The sequence below is a fragment of the Diabrotica virgifera genome, chromosome 3 (assembly GCF_917563875.1).
Source record: "Diabrotica virgifera virgifera chromosome 3, PGI_DIABVI_V3a".
NCBI classification, from domain to species: domain Eukaryota; kingdom Metazoa; phylum Arthropoda; class Insecta; order Coleoptera; family Chrysomelidae; genus Diabrotica; species Diabrotica virgifera.
In genome coordinates this window covers 227,461,129-227,488,094 of record NC_065445.1, presented here as the reverse complement: position 1 = coordinate 227,488,094, position 26,966 = coordinate 227,461,129, and the positions used below count along the sequence as shown (strand labels likewise).

The window sequence follows — 26,966 nt, the reverse complement described above, 5'->3', positions numbered from 1 at the left end:
GACGGTCACCAGATGTCCCCACAATTTCTGTCAGGGTCGCAACGTCAAAATGCATAGACACCAAGTTGGATACGATCCTATTCATAACACCCCAACTCGCATACATATTAAGAAAAATAAATAATATATTATGGAAGAATATATATTTAGAAATTGAATTAATGATGTCATGCTATTATAGAGAGAGGAGCTAAATTATGGAATAAATTCATTTTCTCTAAAATGGACGACTTTGAAGAAAAATCCCAAAACAGGTCGATGTTTATTTTTAAACTACACGTCATCACTAGTGACGTCATCCACCTGAGCTTGAGGACGTAATCGATGATTTTTTTAAATGGGAATAGGAGTCGTGTGGCACCTTATTTGAAAGGGTGTTCAATCCTCTATTCAGTAATATAAACATTAATATCATTATTTATACAGGGTGGCCAAAAAAATAATTTTTGATTTAAATTAATTGACGAAACATGAAGAATGTATGCAATTTATTTAACTCAAAATACATATTCTATCGCTGTCAGAAAATAGAAAAAAATGTTTATTTGGCAAATAAACATTGCTTTTCGCTTAAATTAAATGTTCAAACTGCCAAGAGGTAGGTGGGAGGCTGTTTGTGATCTAATTTAAGCGAAAAGAAATGTTTATTTGTGAAATATACATTTTTTACATTTACTGACAGCAGTACAATGTATTTGGAGTTAAATAAATTGAATACATTCTTCTTTTTACGTCAATTAATTTAATTCAAAAATTATTTTTTTGGTCACCCTGTATAAATACTAATATTATTGTTTATATTACTGAATAGAGAATTAAACCCGCTTTCAAATGAGATGTCACACGACCCCTATTCCCATTTAAAAAAATCATCGATTACGTCATCACGCTCAGATGAATGACGTCACTAGTATGATGAAATATATGCCAAAAAATTGTAATTTAAAAATAAAAATCGACCTATTTCGGGATTTTTCTCCAGTCGTCGATTTTAGAGAAAATTAATTTATTTCATAATTTAGCTCCTCTCTGTATATACAGAGTGGGCCAAAGAAAAGAGTCCACCTCGATATTTGGCAGTATTTATTAGATTTTAAGAAAATAAAAAACAGGCCAATCTTTGATCTAAGGGTCACACATTTTTACAGTATAAACATCTGTCATTTGTCAACTCCCTCCCTTCCACTTCCCCACCCCTTATTTTTAAATAGGGAATAGGGGTCGTGTGCTAGCTCATTTGAAAGGTTGTTCAATTCTCTGTTCACCAATATCAACATTGACAAACATTTATACAGGGTGTCCAAGAAACATTATTTTGAATTAAATTAATTGAGACAAAAAGAAGAATGTATGTAATTTATTTAACTCGGAATACATTCTACTGCTGACATAAAACAAAGAAAAATGTTTTTTTAATAAATAAACATTGTTTATTGATTAAATTCAATATTCAACCTACCAAGCAGATGGGTGCGGAAGCTTGAACATTGAAATTAAGCGAAAAGTAGTGTCTATTTATCAAAGAACATTTTTTTCGGTTTTGTGAGAGCAGTAGAATGTATTTTGAATTAAATAAATTACATACATTCTTCTTTTTGTGTCAATCTAATAAAAATATTTTTTTCTTGGACACCCAGTATAAATAATTATGTTAATGTTTGTATTACTGAATACAGAATTGAATAACCTTTCAAATGAGCTAGCACACGATCCCTATTCCCTATTTAAAAATAAGGGATGGGGGAGTGGAAGGGAGGGGGTTGACAAATGACAGATGTTTGTACCGTAAAAATGTGTCCCCCTTAGATAAAAAATTGGCCTTTTTTATTTTCTTAAAATCTAATAAGTACTGCCAAATATCGGGGTGGACTCTTTTCTTTGGCCCACTCTGTATAATGTATGACATCCTTAATTCAATTTCTAAATACATTGTTCCATATACAGGGTGTCCCGAAAATATTGGTCATAAATTATACCACACATTCTGGGGTCAAAAATAGTTCGATTGAACTCAACTTACCTTAATACAAAAATGTGCTCACAATAAAAGCTAGAGCCCTGTGAAGTTACAAAATGAAAATCTATTTTTTTTTTCAATATATCGAAAACCATTAGAGATTTTTTATTGAAAATGGCCATGTATCATTCTTATTAATAACCGCTTTACACCAACAATAAATTGTTCAAGAAATTGACCAATTAATTCAAGGCCAAATTTGACGTGTACAAAATGTATGGTTTTTGGTACAAAACACAGTTTGATATCCAATTTTAACCACAGATCCTCACAAGTGTGCTGTGATTTTACCGTGAAAATGAAGAAATTTGACGAAATAAAACATGTCATAACAGAACATGCTCTATTTAGTCAAATTCCTTCATTTTCTTTTTATTCACGGCAAAATTATGTTTTGTACACGTCAAATTTGACCTTGAAGAACTTAGTCAATTTCTTCATCAATTTATTGTTGGTGTAAAGCGGGCAGAAACATCTTAAAACAAAATTATAGTGAAGTTTGTCCTCCACATAAAACTTTTATGGGGGTCTTGTTCCCTTAAACCCCCCAAACTTTTGTGTATGTTCCAATTAATTCACTATTGTGGTACCATTAGTTAAACATAACGGTTTTAAAACTTTTTGCCTGTTACTATTTTTTCGATAAGCCAGTTTTTATCGAGAACCGGCATGCGGCTTCTTTTTTAATATATTTACATAAAAATTTTCAAACCGAGAACAACGATGTGTAGAGATAAGGAAGGTAATATATTGACAGAACAACAAGAGATACTAAGAAGATGGACAGAACATTTTACGGAAAAGCTCGAAGGAGATGGGAGTGAGACGAACCCTGATATACCATTAGGCCAAGCAGACAACAGAGAAAAGAGTCCACCAATAATAGCCGAGATTAGAACAGCAGTAGACAAATTAAAGAACAATAAATCACCGGGATCGGATCAGCATCGGAATTACTGAAGGAAGGAGGAGACGCACTACAGAAAACAATACATGAATTGATAACAAAGATGTGGTCAAATAACCAGCTACCAGCGGAGTGGAATAGTGGTATTATTGTGCCATTACATCTTCTTCTTAGGGTGCCTGTCCGTTCCGAACGTTGGCGATCATTCTGGCTATGATGACTTTGTTAGTTGCTATACGGAATAGTTGTGTTGAGGTCTTTCTATACCATGCTCTCAGGTTAGGAAGCCAGGATATTCTTCTTCGTCCTGGGGCCCTTTTTCCTTCAATTTTACCTTGTAAAATGCACTGGAGTAGAAAGACGTAGACCATACGCTGAAAAAATAGTTGGCAGGTACCAAAGTGGCTTCTGTAGACAGAAGTCAACAATAGACCAGATATTTGTTCTGCGACAGATCCTCGAAAAAACAAGTGAACATAACGTCGACACACATCATCTCTTCATAGACTTCGAAAGCGCATATGACAATATAAACCGAGAATTCTTAATAAAATCAATGAAAGAATTTAATACACCAACACAACTAATAGAACTGATAAACGAATCTCTAAAAGTAGAAAGTAAAATCCGGATACAAAACGAACTAACGGAAACAATAGATGTGAAAAAGGGACTACGCCAGGGAGACGCTCTATCATGCATCTTGTTCAACATCGTACTCGAGAAAATAATGAGGGACACAACAGTCAATACTCGAGGAACAATCATTAATAAAAGCGTGCAAATACTAGCATTTGCAGATGATGTTGACATATAATCGCAAGATCAAGAAGAGAAGTGATAGAGGCATTCAATCAAATAGAACGAGCTGCACAAAATAGTTGCCTTAAAATCAACCAGAACAAAACAAAATATATGCAGGTAAGTAAAAACACAGAAATAAGGCAGCCACAGTTTGTTGAGATTGTAGTTTGATACAGTTTTTGAAGAAAAGTAAAGAAGGTTTACTATTGAAAATAAAACCATTTTGTAAAAGTGCAAATTTTCTATGAATAGTTCAAACGATCAAAAACACTTTTAACGTCGCATAACTGTATTTTTTACTGACGTTTATAATGTCTAATTTAAAATTATATCTACAATTGGTGTAGAATGTAAACGTACAACCCTGTGACGTCATGACGCGTTTTGGAGTGGCTGGTATAAGTTGAATTTTTAGTCGTCTTTAGGGGCCAAACGAAAGACAAACAAAACTTTTTTTATCTTTGATACAGGTTGTAAATTATGTTCTGTTGTGACATAACATTTTTTTCGAATTTAAAATTTTATGCAAGTTCCCTATTAAACTATTATTGTGGTACCATTAGTTAAACACAGTGTTTTTAAAACTTTTTTGCCTCTTAGTCTTTTTTTGATAAGTCACCTTTTATCGAGATGTGGCTTCTTTTTCATAATATACCTAAAAATGTAAATTATAAAAAAATTTTCAGATTATTAACACGTCTCTATTGTTACTTAACCATATACAAATATGTGGTGGATTCGATAAATATTCAAAATATCTCGATAAGCACTATCTAATCGAAAAAGTACAAAGAGGCAAAAAAGGTTTTAAAAACATTTTGTTTAACTAATTGTGCCACAATAATAATTTAATTTGAACGTACACAAAAGTTTGGGGGAGTTTTCACTTTAATTTTTTTTAAGATGTTGCTGTCATAAGAATGCCACATGTCCATTTTCAATAAAAAATCTCGAAGAGTTTTCGATATAAGAAAAAAAATCGATTTTCATTTTGCAACTTCAAAGGGCTGTAACTTTTTTTCTGTGCACTATTGTATATACCTAGGTAAGTGAGGTTCAAGCAACCTATTTTTGACCCCAGAATCTGTGGTATAATTTATAACCAATCTATTCGGGACACCCTGTATATTTACTTTTCTTAATATGTATGCGAGTTGGGGTGTTATGAATTAATCCATCGTATCCAACTTGGTGTCTATGCATTTTGACGTTGCGACCCTGACAGAAATTGTGGGGACATCTGGTGACTGTCTCAATTTGAATCAAACATATTTACCTATTGGGCTGACTATCTCCCTATATAAACAATGGTATGGCTATGTACAGAGAAAATGGAGGACATCGACTCCCAAAACTGATAATGGATTGGCAACCCCCAGAACGAACGAAAAGGAGCAGACCGAAAACTACTTGGATCAGTGGGATCCAGAAAGCAATGTCTGAGAGAGATCTACAACCACGAGATTGGACAGATCGACGTGGCTGGAAAATAGGAACCGGAAGGCGCAGTACGCTATAAACCGATGTTATATCATTGATTATAGTATTGGAGGGTGATATTATAATCCCCTCCAATACTATAATCAATGGTTATATACAGGGTGATTGATTAGCAGGGTAAAGCTCAATAGCTCCGCTATAGTAACAGATAGCAATAAAAGTTAATAACAAAAATTTTAGCCACCTTTGAGCTTCACATTACAAAATTAGTTAGAATGTTACAGGGTGTTCGATAACACAGTGGCAGACCTAACTTATGTTTTTTTAAATGGAACACCCTATATTTTATTTTATATTCGAAATCCTGTTAACTTCTCCAACACAAAAATATAAAGGTTTGTAATGTTGTACAGGGTATTTACAAAGTTATAATTAATTTTGTATGAAAATCGTAACAAGTTCAGCTCCCTGTATAAATAAAAATAAGCACAACAGCAATGGTTTATTAATGCCATATTTTTTTATTTATTGTCAAAATTTTTAAGAATTATTGATATTGCTAATTTTCTTTATATCAAATACAGGGTGAGTCAAAACGCAAGTACATTATTTTCTCAGTAATGTTAAATGGACACCCTGTATTTTATATCATTATTGAAAAGTAACACTAACGTACTTTAATTTTTATATAACATTCCCTATGCCCAAATTTATTAGTTTTCGAGATATTTTCATTTTTCAGAGCAAATTATTTTAGGTGTTTAAATTTATCTAAATTTTAAGTAAGCCATGACTGAATTGACAATTGAAGATTACCGATTATCAATATGGTAATCAATGTAACACTGTAGCAAATAAAGAAATAAAAATAATTGATTAGTAATACATTTTACAAACAAAAACACAACCACTACATGCAACATTTTTGAAACAATTAAAAACTATCTTTTTATGTAAACGCAACAAATAAACAAAAAAAAATAGTAATAAATTTTACAAAAAAAAACACACAAACACAAAATACAATATTTTGTGAAGACAATTAAACACTACTTTTGTATGTAAATGTAACAATGTAACAAATAAAGAACGAAACATAGTTTATCAGTAATACATTTTGCAAAAAAACATGTTTGAAAAAATTAGAAGCTACTTTTAATAAATTATTTTTAATATTTAATTACATTTAATTACGCATGCCGAACGACTGGAATTGCGGTCTGATAACACCAATCCCTAAAAAAGGTGACAAGACGAAATGCACTAACTACAGGGTAATCACGCTATTAAATACAATGTACAAAATATTAACTAATTTGATCAGACAAAGAATAGAAAAAGAAACGAGAACAAAAATAGGTGAATACCAACATGGATTCAGAGAAGGTAAGTCAACAATAGATGCAATACACATTGTAACGCAAATCGTCGAAAAAAGTTACGAGCATGGAATAGATCTACATATACTGTTTATTGACTACAAGCAAGCCTTTGACAGTGTAATAAGGGAGGAGCTAATTATTGATATGAAGCAACTAGGCATTCAAGAAAAACTAGTAAGTCTCACGAAAATGACGATGAAGGAATCCAAAGCACGAATCTTAACAAGGGAAGGCCCGTCATATGAAGTACAAATGGAGGTAGGTGTCAGACAGGGAGACTCCCTATCAAAAACATTATTTAACATTGCCATAGAGGGTGCAGTAAGAGCAGCCAAAATTAGGGGAACAATTATTGAATCTTCAGCCCAACTGATAGCGTATGCAGACGATATTGCACTGGTTACTAGAGATTTAAAAACCATGCAGAATATAATATTAATATTAGATAAAGAAGCAAAGAAGAGAGGGCTAGTAATAAACCAAAGCAAAACGAAATACCTCAAGTGCTCAAGAGAGAATACGAACATCGAGAAAGAAATTAAGCTTGGAGCATATACATTTGAAAGAGTACACCGTTTCAAATATCTGGGAGTGATGGTGAATGGCAGAAATGATAGAACGGATGAAATAAATGAACGCATCCTACTGGGTAATAAAACCTATTGGAACTACCAAAAATTCTTGAAAGAAAAACACATTAGTAAAACAACCAAATTAAAAATTTACAAGACTGCAATCAGGCCAGTGATCACCTATGGTGCAGAGACGATGTGCCTAACACAAAAAGATGAAATGAGATTAGAAATTTTAGAGAGAAATTAAAGAAGTCATCCAGGGTGAAGACATAATCAAGTTCGTGAAGGCGCAGAGGCTCAGGTGGCTGGGACACACAGAAAGAGCTAACCCAGACTCTACGCTAAAGCGAGTAACTGGCTGGAGACCAACAACAGGGAGACCAAAGGGAAGACCCAAAACAAGATGGAGAGATCAAGTCTTAGGAGACATAAAGAAGCTGAGAATCTACAATTGGAAGGAGCGTTGTCAGGACCGGAAATAATGGAGAAAAGTTGTAGACAAAGCCAAGTCACACACGCTGCTATAATAATAAAAGACAACAGCGGACTGATTCTCCGCAACAAATGAATCAGAGAGCCCAAAAGGGCGGCAAACACTCCGCCAGGAGTGAATAAGCCATGATGATGATGAATTACATAAGGTGTTCAAAATTATCTCCTAACACATATATGTACGCCTAAAAACGATCGTTGAATGAGCTACTTACTCTACGGAGCATTTGTAAATTAACACATCGAAATACACTTTGTATTCTATTTTTCATCTCATCCCTTGTTGTTGGAGGTATTTTATAAACTTCATTATTAACGTAACCCCAAAAAAATCAGTCCAGTTTATTAAATTCTGGTGATTTGGGTGGCCACGCTACTGGTTCATTGAAAGATGAAAATATCTCGAAAACTAATAAATTTAGACATAGGGAATGTTATCTAAAAATTAAAGTACGGTAATGCTACTTTTCAATAGTGATATAAAATACAGGGTGTTCCATTTAAAATTACAAAGAAAATAATGTACCTACGCTCCTACTTGCGTTTTGACTCACCCTGTATTTGATATAAAGAAAGTTAGCAATATCGACCATTCTTAAAAATTTTGACAATACGTTAAAAAATATGGCATTAATAAACCATTGTTGTTTTGCTTATTTTTATTTATACAGGGAGTTGAACTTTTTATGATTTTCATATAAAATTGGTTATAACTTTGTAAATACCCTGTATAACATAACAAACCTTTATATTTTTGTGATGGAGAAGTTAACAGGATTTCGAATTTAAAATAAAATATAGGGTGTTCCATTAAAAAAAAACATAAATTAGGTCTGCCACTGTGTTATCGAACACCCTGTAACATTCTAACTAATTTTGTAATGTGAAGCTCAAAGGTGGCTAAAATTTTTGTTATTAACTTTTACTGCTATCTATTACTATAGCGGAGCTATTGAGCTTTACCCTACTAATCAATCACCCTGTATACAATCGAAAGGACGATGCGATGAACGATCATCTGTTTGTAGGAATGTACTTTGTTTACTGCGCAGGAGCGTGATCGTTACATGACAGTTTTTCGTTGTGTTGGAACAAACCTATTGTCAATCACCCGATAGATTGTTCAGGAGGTTGATACAAATGACAGTTTACGTCCTGATGTGTTACACAGAAAGGATATTTAAAAAAAAATCAACTACTATTCAGTTCTTTATTATTTGGAATGAAACACAAATCTTACACTACTTAAAATAGTTTGTACTAAACAAGTATCCTGTACATGTCATTCATTCATAATTACTTCATTCTACAGGATACAATACTGTTCTATAAAGTCAATATATTGAGAAAATAATGCTATAAACAATAAACGAAAAATATAAACAAAACTGAGAATAATTTCTTAACATAATAATACACGAAATAAAATTTTTAAAATACAAAATTGAAACGTATATTGCAAACCTAATATCACACGACCAAAAATTGCCACGAAATAAAAAAAAATACATTATAACCCACTGAAGAACAAAAAACTGCATGGAAATGAAGTTAGATTCATTTTATTACTGCCACGTTTAGACTACCACTACCATATGTCACTAAGAATAAGCGCGGTTTCACACACTAAGAATTTTAAACGTAAATGGTTGAAATGCATGATGACATTCCAATAGTGGCTCGAGAACCGTTCTCCCTTCACCAAACGTTTCAAGCCATCGCACGTTCAAAATTCTTAGTGTGTGAAACCGCGCTAAGGAAACTTGCGGAAGAAATAATGATTTCTAAAATGTACATTCCATGTCACTCGGACAAAACTTTTGGATCTCCGATTTGTCTGAAACTTGGGTTATAGTTTATGCGGAACCTGCAAATAAGCTCAAGCTGAAGCATTTACGTCCAAAAAGTCTTCTTTTTTTCTCAAAATATCATTTTTAGCGATTTTACAATGATTTGGTATTTATTTAAACAAATTTTTGTGTTATATCATAAAGTATCAATGAAAAAAATTATTTTTAATAGAATAGACTCAAAAATGTCATTATGTCATGTCATAATAACAAGTTATTTTGATTCAAAAACAAGTTTTTCGTCATATTTTAGTGTAGAAAACGTTAAAATACCGTTTTTACATATTCCTCTATTAGTCTGGGCTGATTATCGGAGAATAGGCCATTTTTGGGAAAAGTTATTTACCAGCAATTTTATTGCTAGAATCGAATCTTATTATTGTATGTATTAATAATATAGATATGCAAAGTCCGCAGATAGTGTGCTACTTTTTTTATAAACAAAATGGCGCTCGAAAATCGTGTTTTTTTCAATTTTTGCTCTATTACTCCAAAGATTTTAACTTTAGACCAAAAACACCCAAATAAAAATTCACTGCCATTAAATTCTGCATAGAGACGTGTTTTTTCTGATTTACTTCGACGAAAACTTTCCCCGGAAAAAGCGGGTTTTTCCAACAAAATCTTTAATTTTATATTATAGAAGGGAACCAATATTTCATCAACAGAACGTCAAAATGATTAGAAAAATCTTAAAAAAATAATCATAATGAATCATAAATTTTGTACTTACTAATATTAACCATCGATTACAATTTAATTACTTCTTTGCGTTTAAATATTACACGATAAAAATTAAATAATAAATTTAAAAATTTCCGGCAAAAGTTGCATTAGTAATCCGCTAGTTGGCGATATCAGCGAAGCTCAGAGCCAATAACTATAATTTATAAATTATATACCTTTTATAAAGGATTTTAATTAATTTTTTTGTGATATATAGCATACAGTCAGCTAGAGGAAAACTTTTTTCCTTGCGGAATTATTTTATTAGGCTAGAAAATGAAGCATTTTGGCTCTAATCTTTTCGCCCAGCATGGATTTATTTGAAATTTTCACAGAAGGTAGGGAATAGTCCAAGGATTATTTTTTATATCATGCCGCTGTCCGCTAAAACCTTGGGAGTGGTTGCCACCCAATCTCGGGGGTGGGAATTTTTTTATTACATTTTAACTATGTAAATCGATGTAAAATGTGATTCTAAGAAAAAAATATTTTTTACATTTTCTTCGTAAAATTAATATTTTTCGAGTTATTCGCGGTTCAAAGTAATAGTTTTTCTACGAAAAAATCGACTTTTTTAGAGGGTTTTTTGAGAATAACTCGAAAAATATGCATTTAATCAAAAAACCGTAGATATCAAAATTGTGTCTTTTAGTAACGTAAACCAAATTATTTTTCTGTAATATTTTTACGACCAACAAAAACCGAGATACGACATGTTAAAGGTTAGCGTTTTTCGTCAAACGCATAATTTGAAATATTCAAAGCCAAATAACGGGAAATCTTTTTTCAAGTATACAATTAGACCTTTCAAAAAAATAATAAAACGTTTCTAGCATAAAAATTGAGGGACTTGTGATCAAAAAAATGTCGGTACCTGCTTTTCTCTACGAAAAAATTAGTGAAAACAACCCCCTAACTACCCACCTAATTAAAAATTGGTCTTCACCTTTCCGTAATTCCTTTTATATTTGTATTATCAATACACGCAAGAAGTTTGACCCATTTAAAAGGCCTAATTTTAGAAAAAGTGGGGTTTAAAGAAAAATTGATTTTTTGCAATTTCGTATTTTTCACCTTTTTCTTCAAAATATCCCGAAAATACTGGAGATACGAAAAAAATGATCACCTACTAAATTAAAGCTTAATAACTAAAATTTTCTTGTGCATATATTTTCATTACAGTGAATAGTTAGCGAGATATATGCTGTCTATTTGCGAGCAAACACCCCCTTATTCGAGCCCTTTAAATCCACCCCAATTAAAAACTAAAGTGAGCTACTCACACACCTGCCGCAGGGGCAACCTAGGCCGCACGGCTGATGGGGCAATCTAGGAAGCTTACTACACACGTCCCTGGATGTTTTTTTATTTTACTGTTCAGGTTCAGTGTGCAAGTGAGTGCGAGTTGTCCCGCGCTAAATCAAGAAGATGACGCCAATATTGTCATTACAGCAAAAAATTCGTGTATCATTAAAGCCGGATTTATGTTACACCGGGGACGTGGACGAGACGGGTGATTTCTTTTATTCTGCGCGCCGTGCCGTCCACGTCCCGGTGTAGCATAAATTAACTCTTTCCCTTGTTCTACAAAAAAAAAAAGAGAAAAAAGGAGATACTGGGTGAAGGGGTGGCTACAGAAAAGAGAAGATTTGCGCCACATGAACGTCATGCAATAATTGGAAGTAGATGATCTTAAGAACTTTTTGCGAATAGACATAGATTCCTTTGAAGAGCTCCTTGATATGGTGACACCAATAATAAAAAAACAAGATTAATTGATGCGGAAGGCCATAAATGCTCGAGAAGTGCTCTGGTTATGTACGAACTGAATCAAATTGGCCCAATCACACTACACACGTGTGAAGTGGCAGGGCGGCAGGGTCTGATCTAGGGAGCTAGGAAGGTTCGGAGCCCCTGTCGCCCTGTCTAGGAGACGATTTAGAAAATTGCTCCTAATTAACTACACACATCACATTTAAGGACCAAAACTCTAAGATTGCCCGTGCGGCAGGCGTGTGAGTCGCCCGCTTTAGAGATCTTACGGAATTTACAGTGGGTGATCATATTATTAGAGCCACCTAGTAAAATTCAATGATTTAGAGGAAGGGTATATATAGTTGAGCTGTATCATATATTAATGTATTTGTCTCCATATGGCTGTCTTGTTACACTTTATGAAAGTGCAATAAATAGTCTGACAATAGTGGCAATACGCACGTGTGGCAAGGCGTGACTCAGATGCCATTGTTTGTCAGTGCTGCCCAGCCCAGCTTGCAACTCGTGTGCCTATTATTTTGTATTCTTGGTGATTAGAGTTATAATAAACTTTGCTAGTTTCCATTGCTCTCTAGTGATATTCTGACAGGCATATACTATTTTTTGTGAATTTTGCGCGTTCGTTACAGTAGTGGTACCAGAACATCATGGGCATCATACCAGACATCTCACCAAGGAAAATAGCAGAAATAAAAACTTTAATATTCAATACTAATCACTCCAACAGAAACATAGCATCCATTATTAAAAAAACTGACATACCATTATTAAACAAAAGTAAAATTTTCTGAGGTGGCTCTAATAATATGATCACCCACTGTAATTTACATAGTCTTATAGCTCTTCAAAAATCCTACAAAACCATTTAAAAAAAACTTTTTCGAAAAATTCGAACAGTCCCCTTATAGAGCATTTTCAATGTATATAATACCACAGAACCGGTTCGTATACTGAAAGATGACTAAAAAACTATTTGTATTTGTACATATTTGTAAATTCGTATTTTTGTGTAAATAAAAAATGTTTTTGTAATTCTTTAATTCTACTTTTTTCTGTATAGATCTATTAAATTATCTACTTATAAAAATTGCAATGTTATTAAGGGCGGTTTTTAAGGGTTGAAATATTATGATATTATATCCTAAAGCATAAAACAATCATTATTTAACCAATCAAAACCAAATTTTACTCATATTAAAGTTTACAATATTTTTATATAATTTTTGACAATCAGGGGTAGTTTACACCCCTAAAAATAATCAACGCCCTTGAGCATGATATAGAATATGAAGTACAGGGTGAGTTGATCCTAATTCCAAATTTTGATGTAAATTGATGCAAGCCGAAATTATTCTTTAAGGATAAGTAAATTTTTTATATATAGCTCCAACAAGGGTGGTTTTAAGGGTTGAAATATTATGATAGTATATGTTAAAGCATAAAATAATCATTATGTAACTAATAAGAAACAAATGTTGACAATATTAAAGTTAAAAATGATATTTAATAATTTTTTACAATTAGGGGTAGTTTTCAACCTTAAAAAACCAAAAGCGTACAACGGCTCGATATAGAAAATGAACTAGAGGGTGAAATGAGCCTAATCCCAAATTTTTGTACAAATCAATGCTGGACGAAAAAATTGCGAGGTTTTCCCATTTTTTCAGTTTCATTTCCTCGACTATATATAGATCATCTATAAATATAACCCGTATATACAGGGTGTCCCGAAAAGATTGGTCATAAATTATACCACAGATTCTGGGGTCAAAAATAGGTTGATTGAACCTCACTTACCTATATACAATAGTGCACACAAAAAAAGTTACAGCCCTTTGAAGTTACAAAATGAAAATCGATTTTTTTTCATATATCGAAAACTCTCAGAGATTTTTTATTGAAAATTGACATGTGGCATTTTTACTACAGCAATATCTTAAAAAAAAATTAAGTAAAATTTGTGCACCCCATACAAATTTTATGGGGGTTTTGTTCCCTTAAACCCCCCCAAACTTTTGTGTACGTTCCAATTAAATTATTATTGTAGCACTATTAGTTAAACACATTATTTTTAAAACTTTTTTGCCTCTTAGTACTTTTTCGATAAGCCAGTGTTTATCGAGATATTTTGAATATTTGTCGAATCCACCACATATTTGTATATGGTTAAGTACGGTTATTTAATACCTGTTAATAATCTGAAAATTTATTTATAATTTACATTTTTAGGTATATTTTGAAAAAGAAGCTACATCTCGATAAAAGGTGACTTATGAACAAAAGACTAAGAGACAAAAGTTTTAAAAACACTGTGTTTAACTAATGGTACCACAATAATAGTTTAATTGGAACGTACACAAACATTAGGGGGGTTTAAAGGAACAAAACCCCCATAAAATTTTTACGTAAATATATCGAAAAAGAAGCCGCATCTCAATAAAAACTGGCTTATCGAAAAAATATTAAGAGGCAAAAAAGTTTTAAAAACGTTGTGTTTAACTAATGGTACCACAATAATGAATTAATTGGAACGTACACAAAAGTTTGGGGGGGTTTAAGGGAACAAAATCCCCATAAATTTTTTATGGGGTGGACAAATTTCACTATAATTTTGTTTTAAGATGTTCCTGAGATAAGAATTAAACATGTCCATTTTCAATAAAAAATCTCTAATAGTTTTCGATATATTGAAAAAAATCGATTTTCATTTTGTAACTTCAAAGGGCTGTAACTTTTTTTGTGAGCACATTTGTACTAAGGTAAGTTAGGTTCAATCGAACTATTTTTGACCCCAGAATGTGTGGTATAATTTATGACAATTCTTTTCGGGACACCCTGTATATCAGAGTTTGATTTTATAAATAAATTTCTTCGTCCATTTCCATAACAGCTTTTTCTTTATTGCAACTCTAAACTAATTTTAAAGTAGAATTTGTGTCAAATAATTGCATATTAAAAATAAATATTTGATATAAGTTAACCATAAAAAAACATACATACATACATTATTTCCTCTCAAGTCCGCTGCAAGTCATTAATGGCATTTCTATGCCGTTATAGTACACCAAATTTTAAAAATTGAAACGTTTATTTGAAAATCAACATATGTCCATTTTTCGCAAATTCGACTTTATGTATTCTTCTCGTAGAATAGTAGTTTCTTTATCCATCTGACATTCAGTTGGGTAAAAATCTCAAATTTCTGGAGTAAACTACATACAACATTTGGATAGTTCTAGAAAAACAACAAATGTCTGGGAAGTATTTCTTGATTTGCCAAAATTTTAATTTTTGGACAAGTGTTGTTTTTCAAATAAACGCTTCAATTCTTAGTAATTACACGAGAGCACTAAAATTATCGATTTGTATCCCGAGTGACACTCTGGCAGTTTTGTCACGAGGGCAAAACTGTCAAATGCAACTTTGTCACGAGGACAATGTCAAAGTGTCACGAGGGCAAAACAAATCGGTAATTTTTAAGAGTTCGAGTGTAATTCGCTAAGATTATTTCATGAATAAAACTGCTTTTTAAGTTATTTTAAAATGTTAGATAGATGAAGTAGTTTTCAATCCTAATAGCAAAATTAATAATATTGAAAATATTACTAAAATATTTCTTAATTGAAAACTTCTTGGTACATTTCCCTGGTGACACCTCCAAGGCTTCTACAATTTGCAAGCCAAATGGATGCTGCAGTGAAGACAAAGGGAAGGAATTTTACACTATGCAATTCACATCCCACGTCTGCAGCTTGGTAAAGTTCCAACGGAAAATGCACCTGGTTACTCTACGGAGTAATACGACTATAAAATAAAAAATAAAAATGTATACCATTTTTATTCAGTTGCAATGCGAAGGCAAAACAATCTTACTTTTCAATTAGAATACGGAGCGCAGTCCAGTCCTTTGAATCGCGATTGACGGCTCTTATTGGAGCCTCATCGGAAAGAACGTAGGCACTGTTCTCCATACCCTAACTGACCAGCGCCGAGAGTTTTTCCCACCCATTGCAACCGAAGTGAAGGTATTAGGTGACTAGCGTCATCTGGCAATTGAAAGATATTATTAATTTTGCTATTAGGATTGAAAACTACTTCATCTTTCAATTGCCAGATGACGCTAGTCACCTAATACCTTCACTTCGGTTGCAATGGGTGGGAAAAACTCTCAGCGCTGGTCAGTTAGGGTATGGAGAACAGTTCCTACGTTCTTTCCGATAAGGCTCCAATAAGAGCCGAAAATCGCGATTCAAAGGACTGGACTGCGCTCCGTATTCTAATTGAAAAGTAAGATTGTTTTGCCTTCGCATTGCAACTGAATAAAAATGGTATACATTTTTATTTTTTATTTTATAGTCGTATTACTCCGTAGAGTAACCAGGTGCATTTTCCGTTGGAACTTTACCAAGCTGCAGACGGGGGATGTGAATTGCATAGTGTAGAATTCCTTCCCTTTGTCTTCACTGCAGCATCCATTTGGCTTGCAAATTAGAAGCCTTGGAGGTGTCACCAGGAAAATGTACCAATAAGTTTTCAATTAAAAAATCTTTTAGTAATATTTTTAATATTTTCAATATTATTAATTTTGCTATTAGGATTGAAAACTACTTCATCTTTCAATTGCCAGATGACCTAATACCTAATACCTTCACTTCGGTTGCAATGGGTGGGAAAAACTCTCGGCGCTGGTCAGTTAGGGTATGGAGAACAGTGCCTACGTTCTTTCCGATGAGGCTGCAATAAGAGACGAAAATCGCGATTCAGAGGACTGGACTGCGCTCCGTATTCTAATTGAAAAGTAAGATTGTTTTGCCTTCGCACTGCAACTGAATAAAAATGGTATACATTTTTATTTTATTTTAAAATGGTCCAGAGGGACTCCTTTATGATCCAGAGGGACTCCTTTATCTTGGAACACAGCTTGCTTAAAGGAGTACTGGAAAATGATGATGGTTCAGCCAGGAGAACACAGTCGGTGAGTCCAAAGAGCAGAATGGTCGAAGTACTTCGTCAGTTACACGGCAGTCCATCAGGAGGGTATTTTGGTGTAAAGAGAACACTTACAAGAAAATTTGGGAACGGTTTTATTGGATAAATAGTTCCTACGATGTAAAGGACTGGTGTAAGAAATGTACTACCTGTGCTACGAGTAACGGACCTTACCGAAAAAGAAAGGCTTCTATGAGACAGTACAATATTTAAAGTCTGTTTAAAAAAAACAGCCATGAATATAGCGGGATCATTTCCAGAAAGTGCTAATGGATGCAAGTACATTTTGGTCGTAATGGATTACTTCACGAAATGAGTTGATATCTACGCAATCCCAGGCCAGAATGCCGCCACTATTGACGATGTGGTAATCAAAGACTACATCAGACGATTAGGAGTGCCTCTGGAGATCCATAGTGACCAAGGAAGGAACTTTGAGATCTTTCGAACTATTTACTTCAGGGAATCTGGGATATACTAGTAGGTCTGGATCTGGTATGAAAAAAAGTTGATTACTAGCAAGCTGAAAATTTGTTAATAGCTTAAGGGTGTCTAGTCGAATAAACTTTGGTATATGAGAACACTGGAACAGGGGCAGTTTTAATTGTGGAACAGGTTAAAAATTTGGAACGGTCACACCACGAAAACTGCACATTTATTTTGTCCGACAGAACAGACTTAAACTCTCCGAACAGAGATTATACTCTCATGCAAAAATCAGACTGCTATTTATCACCTGTCATAATTCCTGTCATTTGACATATTCTACATGTTCCACTCATTAAAACGCCCATTTGGTGATAAATAGCAGTCTGATTTTTGCATGAGAGTTTAATCTCTGTTCGAAGAGTTTAAGTCTGTTCTGTCGGACAAAATACATGTGCCGTTTTCGTGGTCTGACCGTTCCAAATTTTTAACCTGTTCACTAGACTAGACACCCTTAAGCTATTAACAAATTTTCAGCTTGCTATTAATCAACTTTTTTTTCATACGCGGGCCTATCACCCGCAATCGGATGGAATGGTAGAGCGAATGAATAAGACTGAATAAGAATGAATAAGTAAGTATTTGACAAAGATGGTGTCCAATCACCAGCGAGGCTGGGACCAGTACCTTCCGTTCTTCGCAATAGCCTATAGATCTGCTGTTAATGAATCAACGGGCCAAACACTGATCATGATTCTGAATTCTCTCATTGAGAGATGACACTGAATTCTCTACTAACCCGACAATATGGCAACGCTGTGCAAAAATAACAACGCTAAAATCGATGACGTGCAACGAATTTTCGAGGAAATTACCGATACAAATATTTTATTGAATTGTTTTTTCTTAGTCTTAACTATATTTTTATATACAGGGTGAGTGGTAAAGAATGGGCCATAGCTAAACCTTAGATTTCTGAGCTTAAAATAGGTCGATTTAAGCTAACTTACCTTAGTACGAAAGTTGAGAGTAACCGAAATAAGGGTGTCAGTTAAACTTTTATTTTATTTATTTTTGAATATTTCCTGATAAGCATAGGATAATAACACGAAATTTGGTAAGTGGTGCTGGTACTGTACACCCTACTAAATTATGTTAAACAAACGTTTCTGGCTACTACCAGAGGCGTAGGACTGGGGAACGTGAATGGTTGACCCTTCCCAAATTCTACGCCACTGGCGGAATTTCTATTTTAGTGCAATTTTTGGATTCTCCAATACTTTCTATGTAAATAATGTACTCTTAATTCGTAACGACAAACCGATTAGTTTTCGAGATATTTGAAGCTAAAAACGAAGGAGCATAATACATTAATCAAAATAACTGTGCCTTTTCATTTTTAACTTAAAAAATGTCGAAAACTAATGACTTTATCGTTACGAATGAAGCGTACATTAATTGAAAAGAAAGTATTGGAAAATCTAAAAATTATGCTAAAATAGCAATTACGTCAGTGGCGTAGAATTTGGGAAGGGTCAATCCTCCACTTTCCCCTGTCGTACGCCTCTGATATTAACCAGAAACGATTATTTAACATAATTTAGTAGGGTGTGACTATGACCCATTCTTTACCAAACACCCTGTAGTATTCCAAATTAATTACCTACCTAAAAAATATATTTATCAGACTTAAAAATACAATAGTACTGGTTCTTAAAAAACATTACAAAGTATATTCATCACAGTTAGTTTTAGTGTTGATTACAATCATTACTGGAAGCTCATAGTTAAAAAAAATTGAAAAATAAAATTTTACTTCTCTAACACGAAAAAACGATGTACAGTTGAGTCCGCGAGTCTTTACCCGTGCGTCATTAATATCTGGCGAGATAAAACACATACTTTTTATCTAGCATCATTCTCTTCCACGCATGAAACTAATGACAAACCAGCTGCCGCCTGTTATTAAGTAAAAACACATGTTGTTTTTATGAACGATCTATGGTTTGTTTTTAAAGCAAGAGGAGCCATTCAAATTTACCACGCTGTAATGCTTGTTTGTAATTGGTCCAACCGCAGGCAAGTTTACTCCACTGTTATAAAATTTTGACACTAATGACCTTTATCAAATTTTGACGCAATTGGCATTTCATAGGTTATATCGGCGATTTTTTGTATTTTCTGCGTTATTCCTTTAATTTTTAGATTTTTAGTCTGCTTTTATATAAAAAGCAGTCGTTTTTAGAACTTCTTAGCGACGTATTAATATAATGTGATATTTATGGATTACCGTCGAGGGCCGACATGATCAACCAAAAAGAAGATGTAGTTGGTGATTATTCTAGTGACTTTCTTGGGTGTGAATCTGTCTTTTTAGTTTACTCCTCCTGGTTATAAAATAAACTATAGACTCAGGGCATAGGGCTTTTCATCGATTGTCATTTGTTTCGAGCTTCTGTCATATGTTGTATAATCTGTGTATAATATTAATATACACGGATTATATGACATTATGACACAAGCTAGAAACAAATGACTGTGAATGAAAAGCCCTATTGAAAAGAGATAGGTACAAAGAAAGACAATTGGGGATGTTTTCACATATTTTAAGTACAATTTCTGACGTTTTGGTTTGTTTACTTTTGTGGCTGTCAGTTTGTTGAATTTTTTGCTCTTATTTTGTCGAATTTTTGCATTTTGAAGTTTTTTATAGTATACAAACAGTTGTTTTCACAACTAATTTTATATTGGAGTTAGAAATTTTATGATAAGTTTATGTTATTTTATGATAAATTTTGACAACGTGCAAATGACCTCATTGTTGACACAGTTAAGGAATGCTTGTGTTTAATGTTCCGCCAAAGCGAATAAAATAACAAAAAGAAAATGTTATCAAATTTTTTAGAAATTGTTTATTTATTTATTTATCAATGATAATAAAAGAATTTATTAAGCTATTTCAAATGTAGCTGTAATTATGCACCAAAATTTTAAAGCAAAGCTTAAATTTGACATTCTATTTATTTGATAACGTCAAATTTTATACTATAACCCGTGATCGGAATAATACCCACTTTTTGTCACTTACTGTTGCGTTTAGTAAATTTCCGACTTATTTCGTATGTTTTAAATGATGACGCATGGGTAAAGATTCGGGAACTGAACTGTAGCTAAGTGTTTCGGCTATACATATCGACAGAATGATGAGAGTTTTATCGGTTTAAAAAAATAAATTATTACTTATGTCAATACAATATCAACACAACAACAAAATGAGTGAATAATTGTAACAACTCTAAATTTCATAAATTTTCTGTTCTGTACTACAATTATATTTACAATGTATATTTGATATAAAAATATGTGCTTTCCACAAAAAAGTGCTATATTTGGAAGACACGAATATTGTTTTAATATCTAAGATATATGCACACATTACAATATCCTAATCGAACTCTGCTGTTCTAATTCAAAGATATCTTATAGTAGGGGAGCCAAATATGCTAAATTTGCAGTTACTCGAGCGTATGGTATGGGGACCTACAGGGTTGTGAAGATTAGGTCCTAAAACCAAAAAAGTTAAGTTTTCCATTTTGGTGGGGACTTATTATTTTTTAATTTAATTTTCCATTTCCAACATCGGTTTTTCCGATTATAGCGCCATCTATCCATAATTCGAAAAAATGCCTCAAATAAAAGTTACTTATTTTTACGTAAGGAATCTAAATCTGCAATAAAAAATGGAGGCTACTATTTAAGATTTTAACGTAACCCCCCACCCCATCACCGTGGGGGTCGTGTTTGGTGTCATTCGACAGATTTTTCAAAAATATTGAATACGTGTATTTTTCAGTTTTTCAATCTGATGTTCATTTCGCAAAATATTGCGACGTTCCTATTTAAAATTTTAAATTTACCTCAACTCTTTTCCGTATTTTTTAGTTTTTTCTCTGACGTTCATTTCGCGAAATATTCGCTTTTTTTGTGAAATTTTGTGACTCGCCCATTTCCTTACGCCCCGTTCCAATCGTCACATTTTTTAAATATACACTGTTGTGCATGTACTTAGCTTACTTTATCTTACTCTGATGATTTCGAGTTTTTTTAAGGATAGATTTTTTTTCGGACCCCCTTAACGAACTCCCCTGCATTAAGAGCCAATATATGAGGTACATTTTCAGGGTACAAGGTTTCTCCCCATGTAATAATCTGACGCGCTTGAGTGACTGCAAAAATCCTCGCTTGGGCTCACCTACCATTAGTAATGACTGAAAACATTTCAGTTTATAGTAACAGACGTTGATATCTGACGAATGAGCATTGAATTGAGAACAGCTACATAATGGGTGAGGCAATGAAGCAATAAACATGCACCTCAATTAAACTTGTTGCATATGATTCGCAAGAGTTTTAGGAAATTTTGTGAACTAAAGTGATGATGACGAAATGAAAATTGAATTATTGAACAAGAAAAATACATTTTCCAAAATACATTTTTTAGAAGTGATGAAATATAATAAATTTGTAATTCGGAAATAGTAGACGGAAATGAGTTGAATATTACTACTCGGAGGTATTTGGGCTCGCTGAACATAAATATCATAACAGCGATCGTCTCCGAGGCACCTGGTACCCATGATGGACCTCATCTGCTGGAGTTTTATGAAAATTGGATAAAAAATCAATGCAAACTTGTTACTCGGTGGTTTTGATGTGGGCGAAATCAATGCAAACTCCGATACCAAAAAGTGCAAACTCGTTGCTTGGAGTTTTTTGGTATCGATGAACACGAATATAATGTTGACAATGCTCTCAGGGGCCCCTGGTACCCATAACGAACTGATTTTGTATTAAATTTAGATAAAACTCCAGGAAATGATTCCTCCCCCAGGCCCCAGTTATCACGGAGACCATTGTCGACATGATATTCGTATTCAGCGATTCCAAAAACTTCCGAGTAACGAGTTTGTACTGATTCTGTATCAAATTTCTACAAAACCCCATGAGACCATGCCCGTCCTGGTCACCAGGTGCATCGAAGACCATTGCAATCATGATATTCGTGATCAGCGACCACAAAATCCCCCGATTAACGTCTTTGCACACTGATTTTGTATCTAATTTTCACAAAACTTAAGGAGACGAGACTCGTCCTGGTTATCAGGTCCGTTAGAGACCATCGTCGCCATGATCCCTAACAACACAAAACATTCCAGGAATGTACTATCAAAGTTCTATTAATGTTTGAATGTCCTGGACATTCAAGGACCATTCGGTGAACATCTGATTAAATTATTGGTGGAATGTTACCACAAGACATTCTATGAACATACTACCAATGTCCTATATTTTAAGTCAGGCCATTTACTATTCAATTTGCGTTCATTTTCAAATTTGCCGCGCGTGTTCTATGTACGTAGGATCGCGTGCCACGTGGTCATCACATTTTCACATTTCATGATCATGATAACCTAAAAATTTATGATTGGATGTAAAATGGAAATTAGAATTAGAATTAGTGGCTATTTTTGCTGTTCTGTATGTTAGTTTTGCCATTTTGCTCTGGCTGGATCTCTTTTGTTTAAACAATTATGTAAGTAATCTAAAATCCCTTTTCAATAATCTTTAATCTTTATGAAACGAATTATTTATACATATTATAACCTGTGACTTGCAAGTCACTTGCTTCCGTACAGCCATGATGTGAACTTGTCAGATAGAGCTCATTGGTACCTCGGGTGAAAAACATTGGATATTTTATTCATCCATGTTATAATTCACATCTTTGTCATATGTTCCGATGACGGATCAATTGTAAAGGGTTTTTACCCATATATTTTTACTTTGGTGGTTAGCATGTAGATTCTAAGATTGCACTGATGATGATTGGTCAACCGATCGAAAACTAGTTCTGTCTTTGATGTAGCCCTGTGTAGGGATTTTAACAAATATACCTTTTATAAAGGATTTTATGTTTTTGTAATGGTATACAGCCAACTACAGGAAATTTTTCCTCGTGGAAATATTAAGACCTGTATGGACTTATGGATGCCCACTATGGGGGTGTACTTACTAGACCAAGTAATATAAAAATTATACAAGATTCCAGAACAAAATACTGAGAAATATTTTAGATGCTCATTGGTATGTGACAAACAGTGATTTCAATAAGGACCTAGAAATGGAACCTGGATATAATCATCAAGAAGATGGCAGGAAGTCATGAGCAAGAACTTCATAAGTACGAAAATATTGAGGAAATCCAGCTCCTCGATACTACTGGGCTAACTAGAAGATTGAAGAGGACAAAGCCTTTTGAACTAGTTTGAGTGATAGGTGATAGTGAAAAGCAGAGCATAGTGCTTGTGTGCCTGTGTATGTTAAAATAGTGCACGATCTTGTTAGATTAGATAAGAGACGCTATGGGGTAAGCTCTTCATTTTAAGGAACAGTAGTAATTTAGGCTAAATTAAAATTGCTCATTGGTCAGTTATGACCAGATTGTAATTGTAATGTACAATTCAATACAATGAATCATTATCGTAGTGATGATTATGGAAAAAATATATGACAAGATTTTGTGCAATAAAAATGTTTATATTTATCAAGGATGTATTAATTGGTATGGCCACATATTATACTTCTGGTATATCGTCGGTGATATGTGACAATACCTCCTATCTGCTTTTTCATGAATTTTGTGGGAGACGAAAAACCATTTTTAGGGTCATCTCCTGTTTTCACATGTAAATTTTGACATGTTTTGTAGTAAATAGATAGTTGAATTTACTACAAAACATGTCAAAAAATATCATATGAAAACAGGAGGTGACTGTAAAAAAATTTTTTAGTCTCTCTTACAAAACTCATGAAAAAACAAATTGGAGGTATTATGTCACATCAGCGACTATATCCAGGGAATATGTCTAAAAAATATACTGTGAATGTCCAAAGAACATTCGTAGACATTCATGGAATGTTCCAACAAGACATTCAAGGAATGTTTAAAATGCTGACACAGGACTTTCCTGGGACATTTAGGGGACGTTCTTGTGTTTTGAGGACATTCCAGGAATGTTTTCAATGTCCTGTGTGTACATTCTAGGAACATACATGGAATGTTTGGTGTTATTAGGGATACTCGTGATCAGCGTCCTCAAACCCCACTCACCACTACGAGTAATGAGTTTTCATTGATTTTGTATCGAATTTTCGAGACGAGGCACATCCTGGACACCAGGTGTCTCGGAGACAATCCTCGTCATATTTTTATTCAGTGAGCCCAAAACTCCCCGAGTAGTAATATTCAACACATTTCCGTCAATTATTTATGATTTACAAATTTATCATTTTTCAACACTTCGAAAAGCATTTTGGAAAATGCATTTTCCTTGTTCAATATTGTAATTTTCATTTCGCCATCATCATTTTAGTTCATAAAATTTCCTAAGGGTCGTACGAATCGAAAACAATAAGTTTCATTGAGATGAATTCAACTGCAAACATTTGCTAGGTTTTGGTCTTTTTACTGCTTCATTGCCTCAACTGTAAGTTACTTTTGATATTATTTTATACAAATTTCATTATAGAAGGCCTGCAACAACACGACCCGACCTTACCTCTTACTCTCTTCCTCTACAATGCCTAATGCTTCGAGCTCCCTAATCACGTTATTTAAATAATTTGGATCGGGATAACTGTGGCTATTCGTGCTAGGACCCATTTCAGTCTTGTGCGGAATGTTCCATGATACTACATCTTCGCAGCCCGTGGTGTGGGATCTACTTACCGTGAAAATGAGTTTTCGTTGCCAGGCAGTGTACAATAGCCTGAGAACTTTTTTACCTTTGGGGTTATCGGGAAGATATGCCACTCTGGGGAAGCCCACGGCATAGTACTCACGGCCTGGGTTGGGATGATCAGGTCCTTGGATACCAGACTGTATGCTGAAAAAATATAGGTTGAATATAAAGAGTTGACAACATTAACTTTTACAAAACTTTTGCTACTACAGTCAAACCCGCTTATTAGAGTACCGCTTATAGGAATACCCCGGATTATGGAATAAAAATTCGAGGTCCCGAAACGTTTCCATTTACTGCTTAATATATTTATCCGTTTATTGGAATAGGATTTAGTAAGATGGTACCGCTTTATAGAATATTCTTCATATCAACGAATAAATTTTTACCTACAATTTCCTAAAAATTTAAATTATGTCTGGTATTACGGATTGTCGACAAAGACCTCGAAGGCCTTTAGTGCTGTTTAATATATTTTTGGGGTTTGTCAAGTAATACCTACACTTTATTACTTTATTACTTTGTTATGAGTACGAATTCAATCGTTCGCCGACACAGGTCATAAAATAATTTCATTTGTCTGCAAATTTCTTTACATATTGCCGCCCATTTGCCTGACATAAAAACATTTTTAGAAACAGCTAATCTGCTATCCTGACCGCTCGTAGGTAAGAAGTTTTCTGAAGGGGTACAATCCAATGGAAATTTTTGTAATTTCTATAATTTAGAGCAACAACTAATTAGTGGTTTATGTAACAAAAAAAAAAACAGTACAATCACCTATTATTTTTCTTTCAAGACAAAATAAGTAACTCTTTTATATGTATTTTAATAAGAAAATATTTACACATCTATATTTATATTGTATACATTTCATATTAATTCCTCTATGTATCCACATTATATAATGCAATTTGGTTTTTAATAAATAAGTATCTAATAGTTACACTACTGTATCTATTATTGACATAAAAAGACCTAAAACCGTATACATATACATGATAACATAGTTATGTACTATCATTACGTACATTCGATACATTTATTTCGGCTAGCTACCAACGATCGGTTATTAGAATATCCCGGTTATAAGAATATTTTTACTTGGCACGAAGGCTATTCCAATAAGCGGGTTCGACTGTATTTGAGTAATTTTTATGCAGTGTCTAGAGGAGCTCTCTAATCTTGTAACGGTTTGACGTTACGAAATCAGTTTTGAACTTTTTAATTATTTTTATAATTTATTTTCTGTTGATTTCTTTCAAATTCTCTAATTTTCTCGCAAATAAATATTTACGTGGCGTCACACTTCAGAGTATGGAACGTACTCTACGCCTCTGGTGGTGAATTTGATTCGTGTGCCGAGAATTTGACGTTTTGCTCTGTGAAGTGGCGAGACGCGAGACTTCACTTGAACGGTGGCTGTGGAGTAGGTCAGTGTCATGAAATGGCGGATTGATTTCCAAATAAATTATGAAGACTTATTCAACGTCTCAAGTTTAATTGCAAAGTGAAAAGTTAATACCAATTGTTCTTGTAGTAAGGATTGAAGTACCATCAATGGAGGCTGAATAAAAAAATCATCCGGTAAATATATTTTTTTTTTCATAAAAAAGGTTAATGAACTTGGATCTTACATTATTTCTTTTCATTTAAAAGATTCTTTCCAGTTCACGTTTCCAATAAATTTGTTAATTATTGAATTTAGTTTCTTAACCATTCCACCGTGTTCAATATTTGTTCGGAGAAAGTTATAATAGTCTGAATTTTTGGTTAGTAA

At 33.6% G+C, this 26,966-nt stretch overlaps 1 protein-coding gene across 1 annotated transcript in view; it reads right to left on the bottom strand.

Moving 5' to 3' along the window:
• Nucleotides 1-8,813: 8,813 nt before the first annotated feature.
• The window catches only part of LOC114338956 (protein deltex), a 78,844-nt gene continuing 60,691 nt past the window's right edge, over nt 8,814-26,966 (bottom strand). Inside the window, exon 7 of the mRNA XM_028289579.2 lies at nt 8,814-25,330. Within this exon, the coding sequence (XP_028145380.1) occupies nt 25,000-25,330 (331 nt within the window). The 3' untranslated portion in view covers nt 8,814-24,999. The remainder of the gene's footprint in view (nt 25,331-26,966) is intronic.